General features: G+C 41.2%; 1 protein-coding gene across 3 annotated transcripts in view; it reads right to left on the bottom strand.

Moving 5' to 3' along the window:
* RASIP1 (Ras interacting protein 1) overlaps positions 1-22,152 on the bottom strand; it is a 117,980-nt gene that overhangs the window by 16,006 nt on the left and 79,822 nt on the right. For all 3 annotated transcript variants that reach the window (XM_040434344.1, XM_040434353.1, XM_040434362.1), the window contains exons 4-8: positions 21,567-21,946; positions 19,766-20,404; positions 7,369-7,406; positions 3,044-3,195; positions 1,034-1,149 (exon numbers count right to left, since the gene is read on the bottom strand). In XM_040434344.1, coding sequence (XP_040290278.1) covers positions 1,034-1,149; positions 3,044-3,195; positions 7,369-7,406; positions 19,766-20,404; positions 21,567-21,946 — 1,325 coding nt within the window. The remainder of the gene's footprint in view (positions 1-1,033; positions 1,150-3,043; positions 3,196-7,368; positions 7,407-19,765; positions 20,405-21,566; positions 21,947-22,152) is intronic.

Here is a 22,152-nt window from a genome sequence, read left to right as displayed (position 1 = left end):
TTTAAACTGATGATCTATCCTCTGGATAGATCATCAGCATCTGATCGGCAGGGGTCCGACACCCGGAACCCCCGCCGATCAGCTGTTTGAGAAGGCAGCGGCACTCCAGCAGCGCCGCGGCCTTCTCACTGTTTACCGCTGGCCCAGTGACGTCACGACTAGTATCAACTGGCCTGGGTGGGGCTAAGCTCCGTTCACCATTCATGTGAACATGGGCTTAGCCCCACCCAGGCCAATACTAGTCGTGACGTCACTGGGCCTGCGGTAAACAGTGAGAAGGCCGCGGCGCTACCCAGGTGTCGGACCACCGCTGGTCAGATGCTGATGATCTATCCAGAGGATAGATCATCAGTTTAAACAAACTGCAGAACCCCTTTAAGGATAATTATACATTATACATTCACTGTACAGAGCTGCAGAGTATAAGTACATATACATAATAGTAGCATAAAAAGAAAATTGTTGATCAGAATATAGAACCATCTAGTTCATATTTTATTTTGGATTTATAATAATCATATTACAGGACCTTTTAATCTTGAAGGAAACCTATCACCAGCGACCTCCCTATCTAGCTGTATGCATAGACACATAGCTGTGGTTCACCAAAAGTTTTTTATAAGTTATGATACTATTTCTTAATATGCAGATAAGGCATTTGGTGCTATGAGGGTATCACCATTGCTCTTGTTGCACCCAAGCTTCACTCCTTTTTTCGGCAAGCTCCTCCCTCACTGATTTTATTGACTGGGCCAGGCAGTGGTAAAGCAGCAATGGAGCAACTGGCCACAGAAAGCTTGGGTGTAATGAGCACAATAGTGACGCCCCCAGTGCACCAAATGCTTAATTTACATATTAGGAAAAAGTATTATACCTCGGGATCAGAGCCTCGGATCAACCAAAGAAAAACAGCATTTTAATCAGGCAAACCACAGCTTTGTGTACATGCAAACAGCTGGACAGGGAGGTCGCTGGTGATACATTCCCATTAACTCCATCTAATTCATTTTTGGTTGTGATCCTTAGTTCTTACCTTGGTTAAGTAGTAGACACACTGCTGAAATGTGTACATGATGACCTCATCAAGAAGTGCCATGGACTCCTCACACGCTTCTAAGTCACTTGAGAGCAAAGCATCTTGTGAAGTGCCTGAAAAACAAATGATTTCCAAAAGAATGGGGGTGAAAAGGGTATTTATTCTTATTCATGTCTGATCGTTGGATTGTTTATATGCACGTCTCTTTCCTTTGAACTCTGAGATTCATGTACTTCCTCCTTTGATAATGTCATGTATGAACTATATCATGCAGCATTCCCATCTTCTAGGTTCACTGAGGAGCTGCCAGTGCCTGTTATGTACAGAATGCCCATGTTCATATGTGTCCACATTGCTGAGAAAAATGTTTTAATATATGCAAATGAACCTCTAGCAGCAATGGGGGCGTTACCATTACACCTAGAGGCTCAGCTCTCTTAACAACTGCCACGCTCTCTCCACTTTGATTTTGACAGGGCCAGGCAGTGAAAACAATGATCACACCTGGACCTGTCAAAGCACAGAGGGCACGGCAGTTGCAGAGGGAGCAGAGCCTCTAGATGTAACGACAAAACCCCCATTGCCCCTACAGGTTCATTTGCATATATTAAAACTTCATTTTTCTCAGCAATTCAGACACATATGAACATGGGACCAACACAGATGCCTTTAGCTGCCAAGCGCACATGTAACAGGTCAGCCAGTTTGATAGGTACAGATTTCTTTTTAATATGGAATCCCACATAAAAACCTGTGAAAGCCTTACATGAAATCAGAGACTACAGTAAGGTCCCACACACGTTTATAAGTACAACTCAGGTCATACAGAGTCAGAAAATGGCCATATAAATGAGGTCTAACGCTTGTTTCACATTGGTTTTTGCCCTGCTTCTTTCAAGATTATCCTACATACTCTAGATCAGTGATGGTGGACCTTTAAGAGTCCGAGTGCCCAAACTGCAACCCAAAACCCACTTATTAATTGCAAAGTGCCAACACGGCAATTAAACCTGAATACCAATATAGTATATCTTCCATGTACGTTATCATTTAGCTATAATAGCCTGTCTACATTCAATGCACTGCCTGTGCTGTTCATAGTGCGCCGTGGGTGCCCACATAGAGGGCTCTGAGTACCACCTAGGTTCACCACCACTGCTCTAGATAAAGAAGTCCTATAGTGAAGATGGCCAAAGTCTTACTGCCATGCTGTGTCACATTTAAAAAGGGATGATGCAATGTACAGTACTGGGTATGGGTTGTAACACAAGGTGATCCATCACCATGGTAAAAGATCATGTGATGGATCATGTGATGACCGGAGTGACGTCACCAAAGGTCCTTTACCTGTAATTAATGCTCACCACAGGTCCTGTTCAGCAAAGGAGACAGAAGGAGATGCCGGCTACGCGATCAAGTGGATTAAGGTGAGTTAAATTTTTTTTATTTATGTTTTAACCCCTTCAGCGCTAGTTTACTATGCATTCTGTATTCAGAATGCTATTATTTTCCCTTATAACCATGTTATAAGGGAAAATAATAATGATCGGGTCTCCATCCCGATCGTCTCCTAGAAACCGTGCGTGAAAATCGCACCGCATCCGCACTTGCTTGCGGATGCTTGCGATTTTCACGCAACCCCATTCACATCTATGGGGCCTGCGTTGCGTGAAAAACGCAGAATATAGAGCATGCTGCGATTTTCACGCAACGCACAAGTGATGCGTGAAAATCACCGCTCATCTGAACAGCCCCATTGAAATGAATGGGTCGGGATTCAGTGCGGGTGCAATACGTTCACCTACCGCATTGCACCCGCGCGGAAATCTCGCCCGTGTGAATGCAGCCTTATGAATAAACTGACAACTGTGTGTTGTGTGTTATGGGGCTGGGGTGCTTTTTGTGATAGAGCTAACACTGTCCTTTTAGTAATAAAATTTAGAGAGAAAAAATATATATTAAATTTTTTTTATATATATATATATATATATAACAACTTTGGCTTACCTTCTGACTCCCACTCCTTTTCCATGTCTAGAATCTTTCTCTGTACAAAATTGAGAAGCTCCATAGAGTTGGCCATCCACAGCATTAATGGTTGCAGGTCAGAGGCCACCTCTTCAATCCCTAAAGAACTCCCTAAATTTTTTTCTTGCTGACTGGAATAATAAAAGAAAAGGTTTATATCACACACATAAGAAGTGACTGCAAATTTGTTTTTAACTGGTAATATAGTTAAAAAGCATTTCTAAATTAAATTTTCTCAATATGCACTAAAAGCAAGTATAAAAATGGGGGCATGGACCAATCAGAGGTAACATCTTTGTGCTTGCATGGGTTTATGTTTGGTGCCTTGCAGTGCTGGGTCATGAGTTTGAATCTGACCATTCCTAATCTACATGGAGGTTGTATGTTCTGAGGTTAATTTGGAATTCAGATTGTGAGCCCCAAGGAGGACAAGGTGGTATGGCACAGTCCCTGTCCCTAATAGAGCTTTGTCCTTTTTAACACAAAAGTATTAAGGGAATGTTTTATCAGAAAATGACTTGTTGTCTAAATCATGTTTTATGTTACACATATATTTAAAGAATGTTTTAATTTCCCATGTCACTATCTATATTTAAAAAAAATTATATAATCCTGCAAGTTTCACACTGGCCACTAGGACTAATAGGTCATGATTTCCTGTTCTTTCAAGTAACTTAGTAGTCACTATCATTATCACCACAGGCAGAATTGCAATTACAAGTAACACCTCTATATAGATAACACAGGATCCACCATTCACACTGCCTGATATCACTAGTTGTCTACTCCCCCCTGACCTCCGCACTGGTCACAGAGCATGCCAAGAAAACTTTGGTTTCAAGCTGAAACTAAATATATCTACAACCAATTATAACTGGTGATGGAAATACAGAAAATGTTTTGGAAATAGGAATCATGCAGGACAATGAAGATACATTCTTCAAGCAAGAAAAATCTCATGATCACAAATGCTGGTCACAGAGGGAACATTTAAAGAGATAAAATACTTGTGTACCAAGAAATGAAACTTAAGTTTTAATAACAAACACATATTCTAGATAAGAAATTAGAAAGAAATGATGAACTTCTAACTTAAAAAAAGAGAAATAAAAAAAAACAACCCATCAGGCTTCCAAGTTAGGCTACTTTCACACTAGCGTTTTGGCTTTCCGTTTGTGAGATCCGTCGTGGGCTCTCACAAGCGGTCCAAAACGGGTCAGTTTAAAAAAAATAAAAAAGCCAAGGTCTGAACAGTGCTAGAAACGGGTTTGGAGCATTTTCACCCGTTTAGGCCACTTTTTTCAGTGAGTTTTTGTCTTTATGGGTATGGAATGTGCCACTTTATTTTGCTGGTAACGTTCTTTTGCACCTGGTAGCTTCTGTGTCACATGGTCTGTTGTGGGTGCGGCTTCTGTGTCACATGGTCTGTTGTGGGTGTGGCTTCTGTGTCACATGGTCTGTTGTGGGTGCAGCTCACAGCTTTATTCTACCTCACAGTGCATTGGTGATACCACTATGGAGGCATGTGAGGGCCTGGCTGTCAGTTAATTGCACTGTTCAGACCCTGTTCACACACCACGGGCAGTTGAGTGGTAGGACCCCATGCGTGCTGAGACACCGTGACGTGGTGCATGAGGGGCTCCGATATGTTCCTGACTGGAAGATATTGGCAAAGTTCTCAGCTTCTAACATCGGCATGAGGAATCGGCTAGTATTGTCAGTTACGTATCATTTTGGTGCATTTTTTGCAGTGATTTTTATATGTATATATTTTCATCTGCACAATGTATCATTTTGTGTAAGATGTCCTTGTGGTGCATGCGTTCCGCCCCGGCATCCTCCGTTGTACGCCTTTTTTGCTGGGGATTGCCGTTGTCTGCGGACCGCATGCGGAGGAATTGCTCCCTCGATTATAGACACGCTACAGTGTCTGGGTTTGAAGCATTTTCACCCGTTTTTTTCCTAATGCATTCTGCCTGCAGCGTTTTTATGTCCGTCCTGGGATGCAGAGCGAGACTGACACACAATCTAAGTCAATGGGGACGGATCCGTTTTCTCTGACACAATCTGGCACATAAGAAAACGGATCTGTCCCCCATTGACTTTTAATGCTGTTGAAGACGGATCATGGCTATTGAAGACATAATACAACCGGATCCCTTTATGACGGATGCATGCGGTTGTATTATTGCTAGTGTGAAAGTAGCCTTAGGACAGGATGGAGCATCTAATTATTCCTACAGGAAACCTTTAAAATGTTCAGCAAGGAAATAGAAATGTAGATCAGTGCCAGGCAGACAATGAAATTAGTCAAGTCTGCATACTATCTCTTTACTTGACCGTATAGGCCTACATTTTAAACTGAAGGAATGATTAGTTATCAAACTTCCATAGTAATCTAAGGCTCTGTTTATACAGTCAGGTCCATAAATATTGGGACATCGACACAATTCTAACAGTTTTGGCTCTATACACCACCACAATGGATTTTAAATTAAATGCACTAGATGTGCTTTAACTGCAGACTGTCAGCTTTAATTTGAGGGTATTTACATCCAAATCAGGTGAACGGTGTAGGAATTACAACAGTTTGCATATGTGCCTCCCACTTGTTAAGGGGCCAAAAGTAATGGGACAGAATAATAATCATAAATCAAACTTTCACTTTTTAATACTTTGTTGCAAATCCTTTGCAGTCAATTACAGCCTAAAGTCTGGAACGCATAGACATCGCCAGACGCTGGGTTTCATCCCTGGTGATGCTCTGCCAGGCCTCTACTGCAACTGTCTTCAGTTCCTGCTTCTTCTTGGGGCATTTTCCTTTCAGTTTTGTCTTCAACAAGTGAAATGCATGCTCAATCGGATTTAGGTCCGGTGATTGACTTGGCCATTGCATAACATGCCACTTCTTTCTCTTAAAAATCTCTTTGGTTGCTTTTGCAGTATGCTTTGGGTCATTGTCCATCTGCACTGTTAAGCACCATCCAATGAGTTCTGAAGCATTTGGCTGAATATGAGCAGATATTATTGCCCGAAACATTTCAGAATTCATCCTGCTGCTTTTATCAGCAGTCACATCATCAATAAATACAAGAGAACCAGTTCCATTGGCAGCCATACATGCCCACACCATGACACTACCACCACCATGCTTCACTGATGAGGTGGTATGCTTAGGATCATGAGCAGTTCCTTTCCTTCTCCATACTCTTCTCTTCCCATCACTCTGGTACAAGTCAATCTTGGTCTCACCTGTCCATAGGATGTTGTTCCAGAACTGTGAAGGCTTTTTTAGATGTCGTTTGGCAAACTCTAATCTGGCCTTCCTGTTTTGAGGCTCACCAATAGTTTGCATCTTGTGGTGAACCCTCTGTATTCACTCTGGTGAAGTCTTCTCTTGATTGTTGACTTTGACACGTTTTTTTTTCAGTGTAATAATGGCTTGCTTCACTGATAGTGACAGCTCTTTGGATCTCATCTTAAGAGTTGACAGCAACAGATTCTAAATGCAAATAGCAGACTTGAAAGGAACTCTGGGCCTTTTTTCTGCTCATTGTAATTGGAATAATAAGGGAATAACACACACGTGGCCATGGAACAGCTGAGAAGCAAATTGTCCCATTACTTTTGGTCCCTTAACAAGTGGGAGGCACATATGCAAACTGTTATAATTCCTACACCGTTTACCTGATTTGGATGTAACTACCCTCAAATTAAAGCTGACAGTCTGCAGTTAAAGCACATCTTGTTCGTTTCATTTCAAATCCATTGTGGTGGTGTATAGAGCAAAAAATGTTAGAATTGTGTTGATGTCCCAATATTTATGGACCTGACTGTATGTCTTTGTTTCCTTCCATCACAAGTATATGTCGGGTGTATTCTTTCTTGTACATCTCGAACTGAAGGCTGTGATATATGTCATTATACAGGCATTTTGGTATAAGTCGTCCAAACAGACATAACAGGCAATGCATTCCTATGCTGTAAAAAGGTACATCAAGGCACACCAGCAGGATATGTCAAGGGGGCACTCATTTTGCATATGCCAAATACATGGGGCCCTATGGATATTTTCAAAGTATGTGTCCGGAGCTCTCCCAGAGCACATGCCATTTGTGTTCTCATAACCAGATGTGACGAGATCCTAATATTGTACATTTGTTCAGGACAACTAGTGTTTCTACATAAAGACTCCAGCGTACAAGGTTTCTAAAAACATCCCTTTGTCAATCAGTTTGAATTGGTCTGACAGTAGAATGTATAGTAAATACAAGTCCTAGTCACTATTACTGATCACAACTTACTTTTCAGGTTGTTTGTCTCCAATTTCTTTAATCTTCTCCTAAAAAATTAAAAAACAAAATTCAACACTGTTTTAAAAAAATATATATATATTCTGCAACAAACCCATACTCAATATGTAAATACATTATTTATAAGTCATTATACCCTGGACATTGAAATGTTACTGTATATTGTGGAATAATACTACAGTGGTTTTAGTGAAGCTTTTTGGCATGGGTGAATAAGGGCTTCAGAATTCATCTCATACAATCAATACTTCAAATAGTAACAGCAGCTTTGGCAGCAGAAGAGTGAGTCTGTTTGGGTAGGTCTTCATCAGGGTCCTTTTACATGGGCAGATATTCTGTCCAGTAATGATCCACGATAACAGAATATCAATCAGTGCTCATTACTAGAGATGAGGAGCGAAGTTTTTGAAAAATTTGTTTAGGCCCATTTGGCGAAGTTCACCAAGAATTTTGATTTGTTCCGAATTAATTGGTCACAAATCACTATAAATCAGGTATACCCAGGCCACTCTGTCTAATCCTATTCTTCCTACTTGCTGGCCCAATCTCAGTGTGAAGGCTTGGAAGTAAACCCTCACCCGATCACTGACAGTAAATTTACTTTGGCAGTCAGGCATTTAAAAATGGTGCCGCTGGCATGTGCACTAATGTCCATGACCAGTGGTAATTCCGATCGCTAACCCTTTAGATGCTGTGATCCTCCATGTGTGCTCTGGCTCCCCCTGTCTGGGATCAAGGGAGCCGGAGCATGTAAGCAGCAGCCCCTGTCCTCCTGCGTGATGGTACCAGAGATGGCACACAGCATTGAGGTGGGAAAACCTTCCCCAAAGCAATAAAATGGAGGGATCCAGAATAGGGATGACCATAATCCCTCCATAAGGTCCGGATCCCTCCCTACTATGAAACTAGTGGTGTTTTGCTTTTAAAATGATTAGGGTTAAGACCAGATGGCCGAACATGATGGGTGGATCAAACATGGCCGCTGGATTATTGCAGCAACACTGTCCCTGGCGCATGAGCTCTTGTCATGTCTCTCTCTATGCTCAGCTCATAGGGTAATGGCGGAGACCGCGTGGGACGAGGGTTTTATAGGGCTGTGGCACAGGAGATGGCCACCTGCAGTTTGGCTGGCTGCATGGTATTATGGGTGATGACGTGTTCTCTGGATTCTTACTTTCACTTTGCAACATGAGCAGCAGCCATTTTAGGAAAACCTGATTCGTTACCACGAAGCGAGAGAAAATTCGGTTTCATTCTGAATTGAAGTTTTCAGAAATTTTAGACCGAATTCCTCATCAAATGCTTCTCTTTGCTCAACACTACTCATTACCAATAGTTACATGTGGCAATTATTTTTAGAAAGAGGATGGACAATCGGTAATGCAATCGATCCTTATACAGCTTTAATTTTTCAGCAGCACTCCCCACTTTATATAATGATTGGTGCACATAAATGATGTGACGGCCTGAGTGTTTGCTTGTCAGATGATTGGACAGACATGATGAACACACACTGTTTGTTCCTGATTAGTGTTGAGCGAACTTCTGTTTTAAGTTCGGCGTCTAAAGTTCGGCTTCCGGTTAGCGGAGAATCCCGATATGGATTCCGAATTCCGTTGTGGTCCGTGGTAGCAGAATCAATAATTGGCCATTATTGATTCCGCTACCACGGACCACAACGGAATTCGGAATCCATATCGGGATTCTCCGCTAACCGGAAGCCGAACTTTAGACGCCGAACTTAAAACAGAAGTTCGCTCAACACTATTCCTGATCATTGGCCCATGTATATTTGCCAGGACTAGACAACAATCTAATGTGTATGGGAGCTGCCAACTCTCCCCCAGCAGATGATGTTGAGGGAGAGAAGGAATGGGCAGAAAAGCCACTGCCAGAGATGTCTGGCAGCATCTTTTTCCTTACTCCCCAATGCAAACACATATATACTCATAACATTTATGGACACCTTTATTCTTCTTTGCCAAACTGTCCAAGCCACAGTAAAGGTCTAACTAAAAATTCTCAAATGTTGCCTGGAATATAAATCCATAATTCTTCCCCCATTATCTTATACACTGCAAATAGGCAACATAGTAGAAACATTGGTATATAAAGTATATATCTATATTTTGAAGTTATTCCTGTGTGCAGCATTTTTTTTTATTGTACTGTAAAATTGGTTTGTATGAGCAGGCTATAAAATTACCTGATTTCAGGCACTTTCAAATGTTCTCTGGTAAACTATAGCCCCTAGATACGATATGAGCATTAAGGAGGAGATTTATCTTTCCCCAACAGCAGTTCTCTGGTGTAAAAAAGTCACAACCCCCAGGTTTGCCACAAACCCCGTTTACAGCATAGTCATTACTAACTGCAGCATCTAAACAGTTAGGCCTCTTTCACACGAGCGTGTCCTGATAAGGTCCGGATGCGTTCCGGCAAACCCGCGCGAGTAGGTACGTAATTGCAGTCAGTTTTGAGTGCGATTGCGTTCCGTTGTTAAGTTTTTATCGGGCGGGTGCAAAACGTTTTGCACGCGCGTGATAAAAAACTGAATGTGGTACCCAGACCCGAACTTCTTCACAGAAGTTCAGGTTTGGGTTCAAGGTTGTGTAGATTGTATTATTTCCACTTATAACATGGTTATAAGGGAAAATAATAGCATTCTGAATACAGAATGCTAAGTAAAATAGGGCAGCAGGGGTTAAAAAATATAAAAAATAATTTAACTCACCTTAATCCACTTGTTCGCGCAGCCAGCATCTCTTCTGTCTTCATCTGTGAGGAACAGGACCTTTGATGACGTCACTGCGTTCATCACATGGTCCATCACATGATCCATCACCATGGTGATGGACCATGTGATGAGCATAGTGACGTCATCAAAGGTCCTATTCCTCACAGATGAAGACAGAAGAGATGCCGGCTGCTCGAACAAGTGGATTAAGGTGAGTTAAATTATTATTATAATTTTTTTAACCCCTCCAGCCCTATTTTACTTAGCATTCTGTATTCAGAATGCTATTATTTTCCCTTATAACCATGTTATAAGGGAAAATAATAATGATCGGGTCCCCATCCCGATCATCTCCTAGCAACCGTGTTTGAAAATCGCACAGCATCCGCACTTGTTTGCGGATGCTTGCGATTTTCACGCAGCCCCATTCACTTTTATGGGGCCTGCGTTGCGTGAAAAACGCACAAAATAGAGCTTGCTGCAATTTTCACGCAACGCACAAGTGATGCGTTAAAATCACCGCTCATGTGAACAGCCCCATAGAAATGAATGGGTCCGGATTCAGTGCGGGTGCAATGCGTTCAACTCACGCATCGCATCCATGCGGAATACTCGCCCGTGTGAAAGGGGCCTTAGAGGGAGAGGCTATAAAATCACCTAATTTCAGAACTTGCACATGTTCTCTGGTAAACTGTAACCCCCATATACAGTATGAGCATTAGGGGGGAGAATTATCTTTCCACTATGGCAGTTTTCTGGTGTAAAAGAAGTCACAAACTACTTACATGGCATAGTCATTAATAACTGCAGCATCTAAACAGTTAGGGGGGAGGGGCTATAAAATCACCTAATTTCAGGCACTCTCACATGTGCTCTGGTAAATTGTAGCCCCCTAGATACAATATGAGCATTAAGGGGGATAATTATTTTTCCCCTTTGGCAGTACTCTGATGTACAAAAAGTCATAAACCCTAGGTTTGCCACAAACTCCTTACATGCCATAGTCATTAGTAACTGCAGCATCTAAACAGTTAGAGGCAGGGGCTATATAATCACCTAATTTCAGATGTTCTCTGGTAGCCCTTAGATTAAATATGAGGTTTCTCTTTCCTTTTTGGCAGTTTTCTGGTGTAAAAAAGTCACAAAGCCCAGGTTTGCCACTTTTTTAACGCCATTGCGACTTATCGTAAATGCATCCTCCAGCAGTGCTGGGACTATCAAGACCAGCATAGCACATGCTGGTTTTGATAAATCAGGGCCTAGCTTTCTCTGTTATGTTCACACACCGTGATTTGTTGCATACATTTTTTTCACGTGACAATTTGTTCCATAAATCTGAACTGGGTTGTGTCCGCAGCATGTGTGTGGACTTCGGCAAACCCTATTCAGATGTATAAGACAGTTGCACATATTTCAGCAACAAATCTGTTTCGTGTGAATACTTCCTTACTGTTGCATAGCTTGGCACCCATGCAACAGTTAAAAGTCTTTCTCGATCAGACTCGATCAGTGGTGTTATAGATCTTAAAGTTCCCCATAGTACATACTTTTTTTTATTTAGACTTCTTGACTTTCCACTTACTTGTGTTCAAGAAAACTTCCTCCCTTCCTGTTTACGACACCATTACACAAAAGGTTGTCCCTGTGGTGACTGTGTCGCATACTGAGAGTTTGTGACATGACTGCAGCAAGGACACACTGTCTGAGCAGTGTATGGGTGTCCAGTATGTTGAGAGAATCAGAGGAAGGCTTGTACATGCATGAGCACCACTGTAATGTTTAAATGCAGTGGCACTTAATTAAGGGGTGATGGACGGAGTTTATTTCAAACCATATGTCTCTGCAGATAAATCCACTCATAAGCAGCAGGTACTCGCTGTGCTGGCTGTGTCATACAGCTGATATCCACCTAGATAGACAGCCGTATAGCCCCTTACATGGCACAGTCAATAGTAACAGCAGCATCTTAACAGTTAGACGGAGGGGGCTTCCTCTGTCACGTGATCACATCAAAGACCCCCTGAAACATGCAACATTATTGCAGAATGCCAAGAGGTTATCATGGCAGCAAGGGACCTAATGATGGCTCCCAGATCTGCCATGTGTACGAGCAGCATAAAGCGTCAAATGATTTTTTTCATGCACCAGACCATCTCAGCAGAGAGAATGTGTTGTTTTAAGGTCAGGCAGTTGCAGCTCATCAGAGACATGTGCTGTGTACTCAGGCCCTTTGAAGAGGCCACCAGATTTGTCAGTAGGGATAACTGCCGTATCAACAATGTCATCCCCCTGATATTTTTCTTAGACTAGGCAATCACACTTATGCGACAAGAATCTGCGGAAGAAAATCAGCATCCGCATCTTGCTGGCCACCCTGTAGCTGTTGGGGACCCACAGAAAGTCCCATTGAGGTGGAAGTGGAGAAGAAGAATGAGGAGCTACCACTGGAGGAGGAGGAGTCGGTGGTGGAGTAGCACAAGGCTGCTGCTGATGATGATGACACTGGCCATAATGACCAATCATCACAGTGGAGGCAGAGCCTGAAAAAGATGGCCTGCTTACATAATGACAGATGTATCGTTAGCATCAAGCAATCTTATAATTACTGGATGGCCATGCTTTTAGACCCTTGGTATCAAAGCAAAAAGGTGGTATGTTTTCTTGCTTCCAAAAAGGAGGCCAAAATGCAGTTTTATTGGGATACTCTGTGTATACAGTGTACCATATCTTTCTGCGAGCAGACACCTGCCGCCCACATGTCTGACAAGTAGGCCCCTCTCTGTCCCACACCAAGTCAACCACCTCCTATCATCTCTCCTACCACAAGTAGCAGAAGCTGCAGCAGCAGCCAGTTCAGTATCATAACCGTGATGGAGCAGCTTTTTCAGGTCCTCGCTAGGCTGACGTAAATCAGCAAACCGAGATGTACTGCCTGAACAATCAGATTCAGTCATACCTCGACTTTGGCCTTTTTCTCACACATACCATATTTTCTGACCCCATGGACTTCTAGGCAGCCAGACTAAAAATAGTGGCCAGAACTGGCCCAATTTGGTCTCACTGTACTGGCTTGTCCAACCTCCAGTAACATCTAAGAGAGGGTTTACCAGGTGATGTCATCACACTCAAAAAACAAAGTCACTATATGCCACTACCATTACCAAGAGGGCACTAATATAACTACCCCTAAACCGGTGGCTGTTCCATGCTGTATTGCTACTGCTGTTGCTACTATTTCTATCACATGCCCCTACACACCTTACTCATGCCCTTTCCATATCCACACTGTACTGCTGCTGCTCCCAGAAATAAGGGAGACATTTTCAAGGTTTGTTCATAAAAAGCCACTGTTTCCTCTGACAATTAACACTTATGTACAGTCGTGGCCAAAAGTTTTGAGAATTACATAAATATTGGAAATTGGAAAAGTTGCTGCTTAAGTTTTTATAATAGCAATTTGCATATACTCCAGAATTTTATGAAGAGTGATCAGATGAATTGCATAGTCCTTGGGCTAATTTTGCCCAAAAACACAGCCGTGAATAAAGAATGGTACCAAAACACCCTCCAACAGCAACTTCTTCCAACAATCTAACAACAGTTTGGTGACGAACAATGCATTTTCCAGCACGATGGAGCACCGTGCCATAAGGCAAAAGTGATAACTAAGTGGCTCGGGGACCAAAACGTTGACATTTTGGGTCCATGGCCTGGAAACTCCCCAGATCTTAATCCCATTGAGAACTTGTGGTCAATCCTCAAGAGGCGGGTGGACAAACAAAAACCCACTAATTCTGACAAACTCCAAGAAGTGATTATAAAAGAATGGGTCGCTATCAATCAGGAATTGGCCCAGAAGTTGATTGAGAGCATGCCCAGTCGAATTGCAGAGGTCCTGAAAAAGAAGGGCCAACACTGCAAATACTGACTCTGCATAAATGTCATGTAATTGTCGATAAAAGCCTTTGAAACGTATGAAGTGCGTGTAATTATATTTCACTACATCACAGAAACAACTGAAACAAATATCTAAAAGCAGTTTAGCAGCAAACTTTGTGAAAACTAATATTTGTGCCATTCTCAAAACTTTTGGCCACGACTGTACAGTCCTGATCAAAAGTTTAAGACCACTTGAAAAATGGCTAAAAATCATATTTAGCATTGCTGGATCTTAACAAGGTTCTAAGTAGAGCTTCAACATGCAACAAGAAGAAATGGGAGTGAGACCAAAAAAAATTTGAGCATTCAATTTAATGAAAACAACGAATAAACCGAAACAGGCTGTTTTTAAGCTGATCAAAAGTTTAGGGCCACACCTCCAAAAAAAAACTAAACCCCCCCAAAACAGAAATCCAACCTCCAAACATGAACTCAGTAATGAGTAGCTCCGCCGTTATTGTTTATCACTTCAAAAATTTGTTTCGGCATGCTTGATGCAAGCGTTTCCATGAGGTGAGTGGGAACATTTCTCCAAGTGGTGAAGAGGGCCGCACGAAGGCCATCTACTGTCTGGAACTGTTGTCCATTTTTGTAAACTTCCCTTACCATCCATCCCCAAAGGTTCTCAATTGGATTTAGATCAGGGGAACACGCAGGATGGGCCAAAAGAGTGATGTTATTCTCCTGGAAGAAGTCCCTTGTCCTGCGGGCATTGTGTACTGTAGCATTGTCCTGTTGAAAAACCCAGTCGTTACCACACAGACGAGGGCCCTCAGTCATGAGGAATGCTCTCTGCAACATCTGGACATAGCCAGCGGCCGTTTGACGCCCCTGCACTTCCTGAAGCTCCATTGTTCCACTGAAGGAAAAAGCACCCCAGACCATTATGGCACCCCCTGCACTGTAGCGCGTAGAAAACATCTCAGGTGGGATCTGCTTGTCATGCCAGTAACGTTGGAAACCATCAGGACCATCAAAGTTACATTTTTTCTCATCAGAGAATAAAACTTTATTCCACCTTTGAATGTCCCATGTTTGGTGCTCTCTTGCAAAGTTCAAACGAGCAGTTCTGTGGCGACAAAGTCTTTGAAGACGTTTTTTGTTTTTGAAGCCCTTCAGTCTCAGATGCCGTCTGATGGTTATGGTGCTGCAGTCAGCACCAGTAAAGGCCTTAATTTGGGTCGATGATCGTCCAGTGTCTTGACGGACAGCCAATTAGATCCTCCGGCTCAGTGCTGATTAAATTTTTTTGGGTCTTCCTCTTGACTTTTTTGTTCCATAACCCTCAGGATCATTTAAGAATTTAAGAAATGTAAAATGACTGTCTTACTGCGTCCCACCTGAGTAGTGATGGCGCGCTGTGAGAGACCCTGCTTATGCAGTTTCAACAACCTGACCACGTTCAAAAAGGGAATGTTTTTTTGTCTTTGCCATCACAACATGTGACTACTTGACAGAAAATGACAATGAATCCACATCTTTGCACAGATTTGGCCTTTTAAAGGCATGTGGTCCTAAACTTTTGATCAGCTGAAAAACAGCCTGTTTCAGTTTATTCGTTGTTTTCATTAAATTGAATGCTCAAAAAATGTTTTGTCTCACTCTCATTTCTTCTTGTTGCATGTTGAAGCTCTACTTGGAACCTTGTTAAGATCCAGCCATGCTAAATATGATTTTTTTGCCATTTTTCAAGTGGTCTTAAACTTTTGATCAGGACTGTATGTATAAATATGGGCAGTCATCATTCTGCTTCTGTTAAGGCAATGTATTTGGATGCCTGTTCCCAACAAGCCACTGTGTGTGTTTAAACATCATCTGCCCCCAATAAGGGCCAATTTTTAGAGGCTTTCTAATATGAAAAAGCATAACAAATGTGATGGTGCAGTGTGTTTTTAAATACACTGTTTGTTAACACAGTCAACCAGGCATTTACCCATAGCTACATATATATATCAGTATCACTCTGATATGATTTGCTATTGCTGTCATTGTGTTAAAGAGGTTAAAAGGGGAGGGGAAGAGAAAGAGCAAAAATTAGAGAATAAAAGAGAAAATGAAAGACAAGAGAGAAATAATATAATCCCTATGAGACTTTTAGAGTTTCATATACCAATTTCGGGCCAATTAGAGTACTTTTGATGTGGGTAGAATCTATTCGGACACAAATCGAAGTTTTTGAAACATTCAACGAATCAGTCAAGAAACAAATCTCTACTGTCAGTATATGGCAAGGGTTTTGTTTGTAATACTTGACTAAAATTATATATTTGCTATCACTGCACAGTATCGTTTTTGCAGTCCATAAAAGGCAGATCTGCAAAATATGGATAACATCAATGTTCATCTCATCTGCATTATTTTGCAGACTGCATTTTGAGCACCAGGATAGGACATATTCTATAATTTGCAGAATGGACATATGGATGCGAACTCAAATGGATACAGTTGTGTGCATGGTGCCTAAGCCCATATTTTTTTATTTTTTGTTTAGTTAATTTAATTTAATTACAGTATTCAATGCCCCAGACACTTTCATGCATTGATTAATAACCTTGCCACAAAGCTGTTTGAAGATTTTGGGGTTCTTTTTTGTTTGTTTTGTCTTTATAAGCACACTGAAAGTTTCACCGCTCAGAAATACTTGTATACTGTAATCATATGACATACCTTGGGTCACTTTTACCAAATTCCTTATGCCAGTTTTCTTTTGTTAAAAAAAAGTACACATTTTGGTGCAAACCCCCCAATGTGCAACTTTTTGGGAGGTTTGTCTTGTGCTTGCCACTTTTGAAAAGGTGGGTAGCACAGGACAAGGAATGAGTGTGTGGAGCAGGACCTAGGAAGCTTGGCACATTTATTAAAGAGGACTTGTAACCTCTGCTGGCATATCTGTTTTAGTAACTCGTTGCATTTCCCATATATTAACAATTCTGGAGTATCTATTGTTAAGACTCTGTGTTGTGCAATTCCATGAATTAATAGCAGTTTGCAATAAAGATCCAGATGGGTATTACCATTTAGCGGTGTGTCTCTGCACAATCTGACATTATACAATCAGTGATAGACTGTTCAGTGGCACCCCATTCCCCACCCAAACTTGTAACACCAATGTTGACCTTTTTTGCACAGTGCTAGTAATTTATTTATAACTTCTACCTGGTATAATAAATATAGAAATAGGCAAGTTGACTTCCTGCAAAATTGGGCATTTTATGTTGAGGTCAAGCAACTATATGGCAGCCACTGACTAACCAGGGAAATCACATTACAAACGTTTATCATTGTCATTGTACAATAAAGGAATGGCACAACATAGAGTCATACGAATAGATGCTCCAGAATCTTTATTACATGGAGAATGCGAGTATTTACAAAAACAGACATGTCAGCAGAGATTATATGTCCTGTTTAAAATTTATGCCAAAAACTGTAGTAAAATATACCTGAAATCTACTGTAGGGAAAAGTCATTTAATACATTTATTTTACAGAGAATTAAGCAAAAAATAAGTTCTACTTTTTTTTTTAATTGTTGAGCTATTTCTAAAGAATAAACCTAACCAAACAAGACATAGAATGCAATAATTCCCCTGAGAAAGCCTATTTAGTAGACTTATGAATAAAAAAGTAAAAATTCTGATTCAAAACTTTTGGGCATAACATAAAGTTTGAAGGTTATTATCATTTGACTTTAATTGATATGAATCATTATGAAAAAAAATCAGTTGAAATAATGAAAACATTTTACTTATGTTATATACACTGCGTGCAGAATTATTAGGCAAATGAGTATTTTGACCACATCATCCTCTTTATGCATGTTGTCTTACTCCAAGCTGTATAGGCTCGAAAGCCTACTACCAATTAAGCATATTAGGTGATGTGCATCTCTGTAATGAGAAGGGGTGTGGTCTAATGACATCAATACCCTATATTAGGTGTGCATAATTATTAGGCAACTTCCTTTCCTTTGGCAAAATGGGTCAAAAGAAGGACTTGACAGGCTCAGAAAAGTCAAAAATAGTGAGATATCTTGCAGAGGGATGCAGCACTCTTAAAATTGCAAAGCTTCTGAAGCGTGATCATCGAACAATCAAGCGTTTCATTCAAAATAGTCAACAGGGTCGCAAGAAGCGTGTGGAAAAACCAAGGCGCAAAATAACTGCCCATGAACTGAGAAAAGTCAAGCGTGCAGCTGCCAAGATGCCACTTGCCACCAGTTTGCCCATATTTCAGAGCTGCAACATCACTGGAGTGCCCAAAAGCACAAGGTGTGCAATACTCAGAGACATGGCCAAGGTAAGAAAGGCTGAAAGACGACCACCACTGAACAAGACACACAAGCTGAAACGTCAAGACTGGGCCAAGAAATATCTCAAGACTGATTTTTCTAAGGTTTTATGGACTGAAGTCTTGATGGGCCAGATGGATGGGCCCGTGGCTGGATTGGTAAAGGGCAGAGAGCTCCAGTCCGACTCAGACGCCAGCAAGGTGGAGGTGGAGTACTGGTTTGGGCTGGTATCATCAAAGATGAGCTTGTGGGGCCTTTTCGGGTTGAGGATGGAGTCAAGCTCAACTCCCAGTCCTACTGCCAGTTTCTGGAAGGCACCTTCTTCAAGCAGTGGTACAGGAAGAAGTCTGCATCCTTCAAGAAAAACATGATTTTCATGCAGGACAATGCTCCATCACACGCGTCCAAGTACTCCACAGCGTGGCTGGCAAGAAAGGGTATAAAAGAAGAAAATCTAATGACATGGCCTCCTTGTTCACCTGATCTGAACCCCATTGAGAACCTGTGGTCCATCATCAAATGTGAGATTTACAAGGAGGGAAAACAGTACACCTCTCTGAACAGTGTCTGGGAGGCTGTGGTTGCTGTTGCACGCAATGTTGATGGTGAACAGATCAAAACACTGACAGAATCCATGGATGGCAGGCTTTTGAGTGTCCTTGCAAAGAAAGGTGGCTATATTGGTCACTGATTTGTTTTTGTTTTGTTTTTGAATGTCAGAAATGTATATTTGTGAATGTTGAGATGTTATATTGGTTTCACTGGTAAAAATAAATATTTGAAATGGGTATATATTTGTTTTTTGTTAAGTTGCCTAATAATTATGCACAGTAATAGTCACCTGCACACACAGATATCCCCCTAAAATAGCTAAAACTAAAAACAAACTAAAAACTACTTCCAAAAATATTCAGCTTTGATATTAATGAGTTTTTTGGGTTCATTGAGAACATGGTTGTTGTTCAATAATAAAATTAATCCTCAAAAATACAACTTGCCTAATAATTCTGCACTCCCTGTAGTTGTGTCCTTTCCTAACCTTTGGTTAAAGATATTCCTAGTTGAGTGGCGCAAGATGACCAGCTTTAAAATTAAACTTACACGTTACTCAAAACTCCTAGCAAATAACACAAAAGTTTTTCTTTTAAAGCTGGTGATCTCATACCACTCAACTCAGGATATTTCAAGCCAAGAGGGAAGATAAGCAAGGACACATCTGTATGAACTGAATAATGTGTGAACCGTGCAGCCCCATGATAATGGACCAGGAGACTTTCAACTTTTCTGTGAAGTTTACATTTCCTGTTTTCAGACTGAATGACTTCTAGAGGAAAAATTTATAAGGGAAGAGTACACAATGAAAGGCAGAAGGATATCTCCAAAAACAAAAAGCTGATATAGGTTGTAAATTAATAGTCTTACCCAAACTACTTCCTTTATCATGGTGGCGATCTTCATTACTAGTTTAGGAAAGTGTCCAGGATCCAGTGCTCGAGTGGAATGCTCAATGCAAAGGCTAAAGAGATATGCAGGAGCCAGCTTAAATTCAGTTTTCGAGTTACCAGATTTTTCAATAATCTCCTTTAGTACAGCATCCTCTTCTTGAGAGCGATATTGTAGGATGAAATCTCTGCTTTCTATGTAGGCCTGAACAGCCTCTTGACGCTCCTGAAGTGATCTGCCACACATCTGACATGAAAATGCTCCACTCAAGCCAGAGGTAGACCAGGACTGCGGAAGCCAAGCAGGCCGTGTTTGAGCTACTCTAGGGTCCTTGTACATGAACAAAAAGTGCTCTCCAAGCCCTAACAAGTCCCCAGTGTGCAGTTCGGCTTCTCTTTGGAGGACTCCTCCATTGTGAGTAACAAGTGCCCCCCGATAAGGCCTTACTCGAACTATATTTTTTTGTGTAGAAGAATCCAAGCGCCATACACAACAGTGACGAGGAAGTATGTCTGGAGCAGATAGAAAGGTATCAACATAAGGACCTTTGTCTCTTGAAGCTTTTTCTGATCTTCCAAACAGATGCTTCTTCCTGGTCATCACATATATAATAAAGTCCTATCATACAAAGAATACAGAGACATTTATAGACCAATTCATATATTTTTTTGAACATAATATGGCTTATTTGTCAACTACTAAATTTATCAAAATTCTAAGAATATAAATAAAAAAGGTTATTTGGAAAAAAATTATAATCTGCCCCCGCCCTGTGCTACTCTTGTTCATAGACTGTGTCTGATATTGCAATCAAATGTCCAGCTGCAATTTCACAGTTAGGCCTCTTGCACACGAAGGCAATTTGAATGGGTCCGTGATCCATCCGCACCGCAAAAAAATAGAACAAGTTCTATTTTTTTGCGGTGCGGCGGCACAGACAGAAACACCACGGAAGCACTCTGTAGTGCTTTCGTGGGGTTCCGATCCGTGCTTTTATTCTACGTGATTGCGGACCCATTCAAGTGAATGGGTCCGCATCCGTGATGTGGAGTGCGCACGGGCCGGTATTGCGGACCCACCGTATGCGGGCCGCAATACGGCCACGGGCACACAATGTTTGTGTGCAAGAGGCCTTAGGCTGCTTTCAGACGAGCGAGTGCAGCATTATGTCAGTGTTATCCAATACATTCAAGACCCCTAAGGGTTATATAGCATCATAAATCAATATAATGCTATGCGACCCCGGCAGTGCTCGGAGTTCAGGACAGGTGCTGTGCTGCGAGTCCGGAACGTGACACTTGCTCGTCTGAAAGCGGCCTTAGCCCATGGACAAGAATAGCACTGTTTCTAAAAAACAGCCCTATTTGATTAATCTTGGACAAGCCCTTTAGGGCTTATGCACATGACCGTATTTTGCAACCGATAAATAAATTTTAAAAAAGTACCTAAGAGCAGGAAATGGTATAAGATAAAAAAAAAAAAAGCATTACTCACCCAACTCCATTCCACAGCACCTGATCACTGAGGCAAATGAACGGCTGCAGTGGTCACATGAATGATATATATGATCTTGTTGTTGCAGGACTGGTGGGGAGATTTAACAGGTGAGCAATGTTTTTTTTTTTCAGACCATTTTCTGCTCTTAGGCAACTTCACTAAAATCTCAGATAACCCTTCTAAATCATATATAATATATACAGTAAATATATAATATTAGGAATCACAAGAATTATCATAATGATAGTTATAATAGTGATATAGATAGTTATAAAGTAATTACCACATCTTTGTTGTAACCTTGCAAAAGGAGGAAGTATGGATGTTCTGAAGGTGGTTGAATTAGGCACTGAGAGAGGCGTTCAAAGTCTAAATCAATCTGATCAGTAGAATCCTCTGGACAATCTACACTGCTATTGCGTTCTGTTGAGTTTTGCATGTTTCCATCTTTTTGGTTTAACCCTCCATCTTGATCAGGGTCCGTATCATTAGCCACCATACTCTTTATACTTTTCCTCTCTCTACGTTTCTTGGTGTTTAGGTTGATATCACTTATACTGCGACGAAGAGAGATGCTGTCTTCCCTCTCTCGTAATGGAGCATTTCCACCGGAGGCTGCACGAGACCGACTTTTTTGTAGTCTTCGTGCTTGAGCATTGATTCCTGTTGACAGATTATATAAAATAAATCAAAAGTTCCTACAAAAATCTCTTAGTACCAGTAATACAAGAAAACAGTAATAGAATAAAACTGTGATTTAGCATACAAATAAACCGTATTCTATCACATGTAAAATAAAAAAATAAAGCTAAGAAAATATTTTATAGGAAAAAATGTATCATGAGGGGAATATTTGAAGTCAGTTTTGT

This window comes from Bufo bufo, chromosome 1, assembly GCF_905171765.1.
Source record: "Bufo bufo chromosome 1, aBufBuf1.1, whole genome shotgun sequence".
NCBI lineage: Eukaryota > Metazoa > Chordata > Amphibia > Anura > Bufonidae > Bufo > Bufo bufo.
This window is presented reverse-complemented; position numbering and strand designations above follow the sequence as displayed.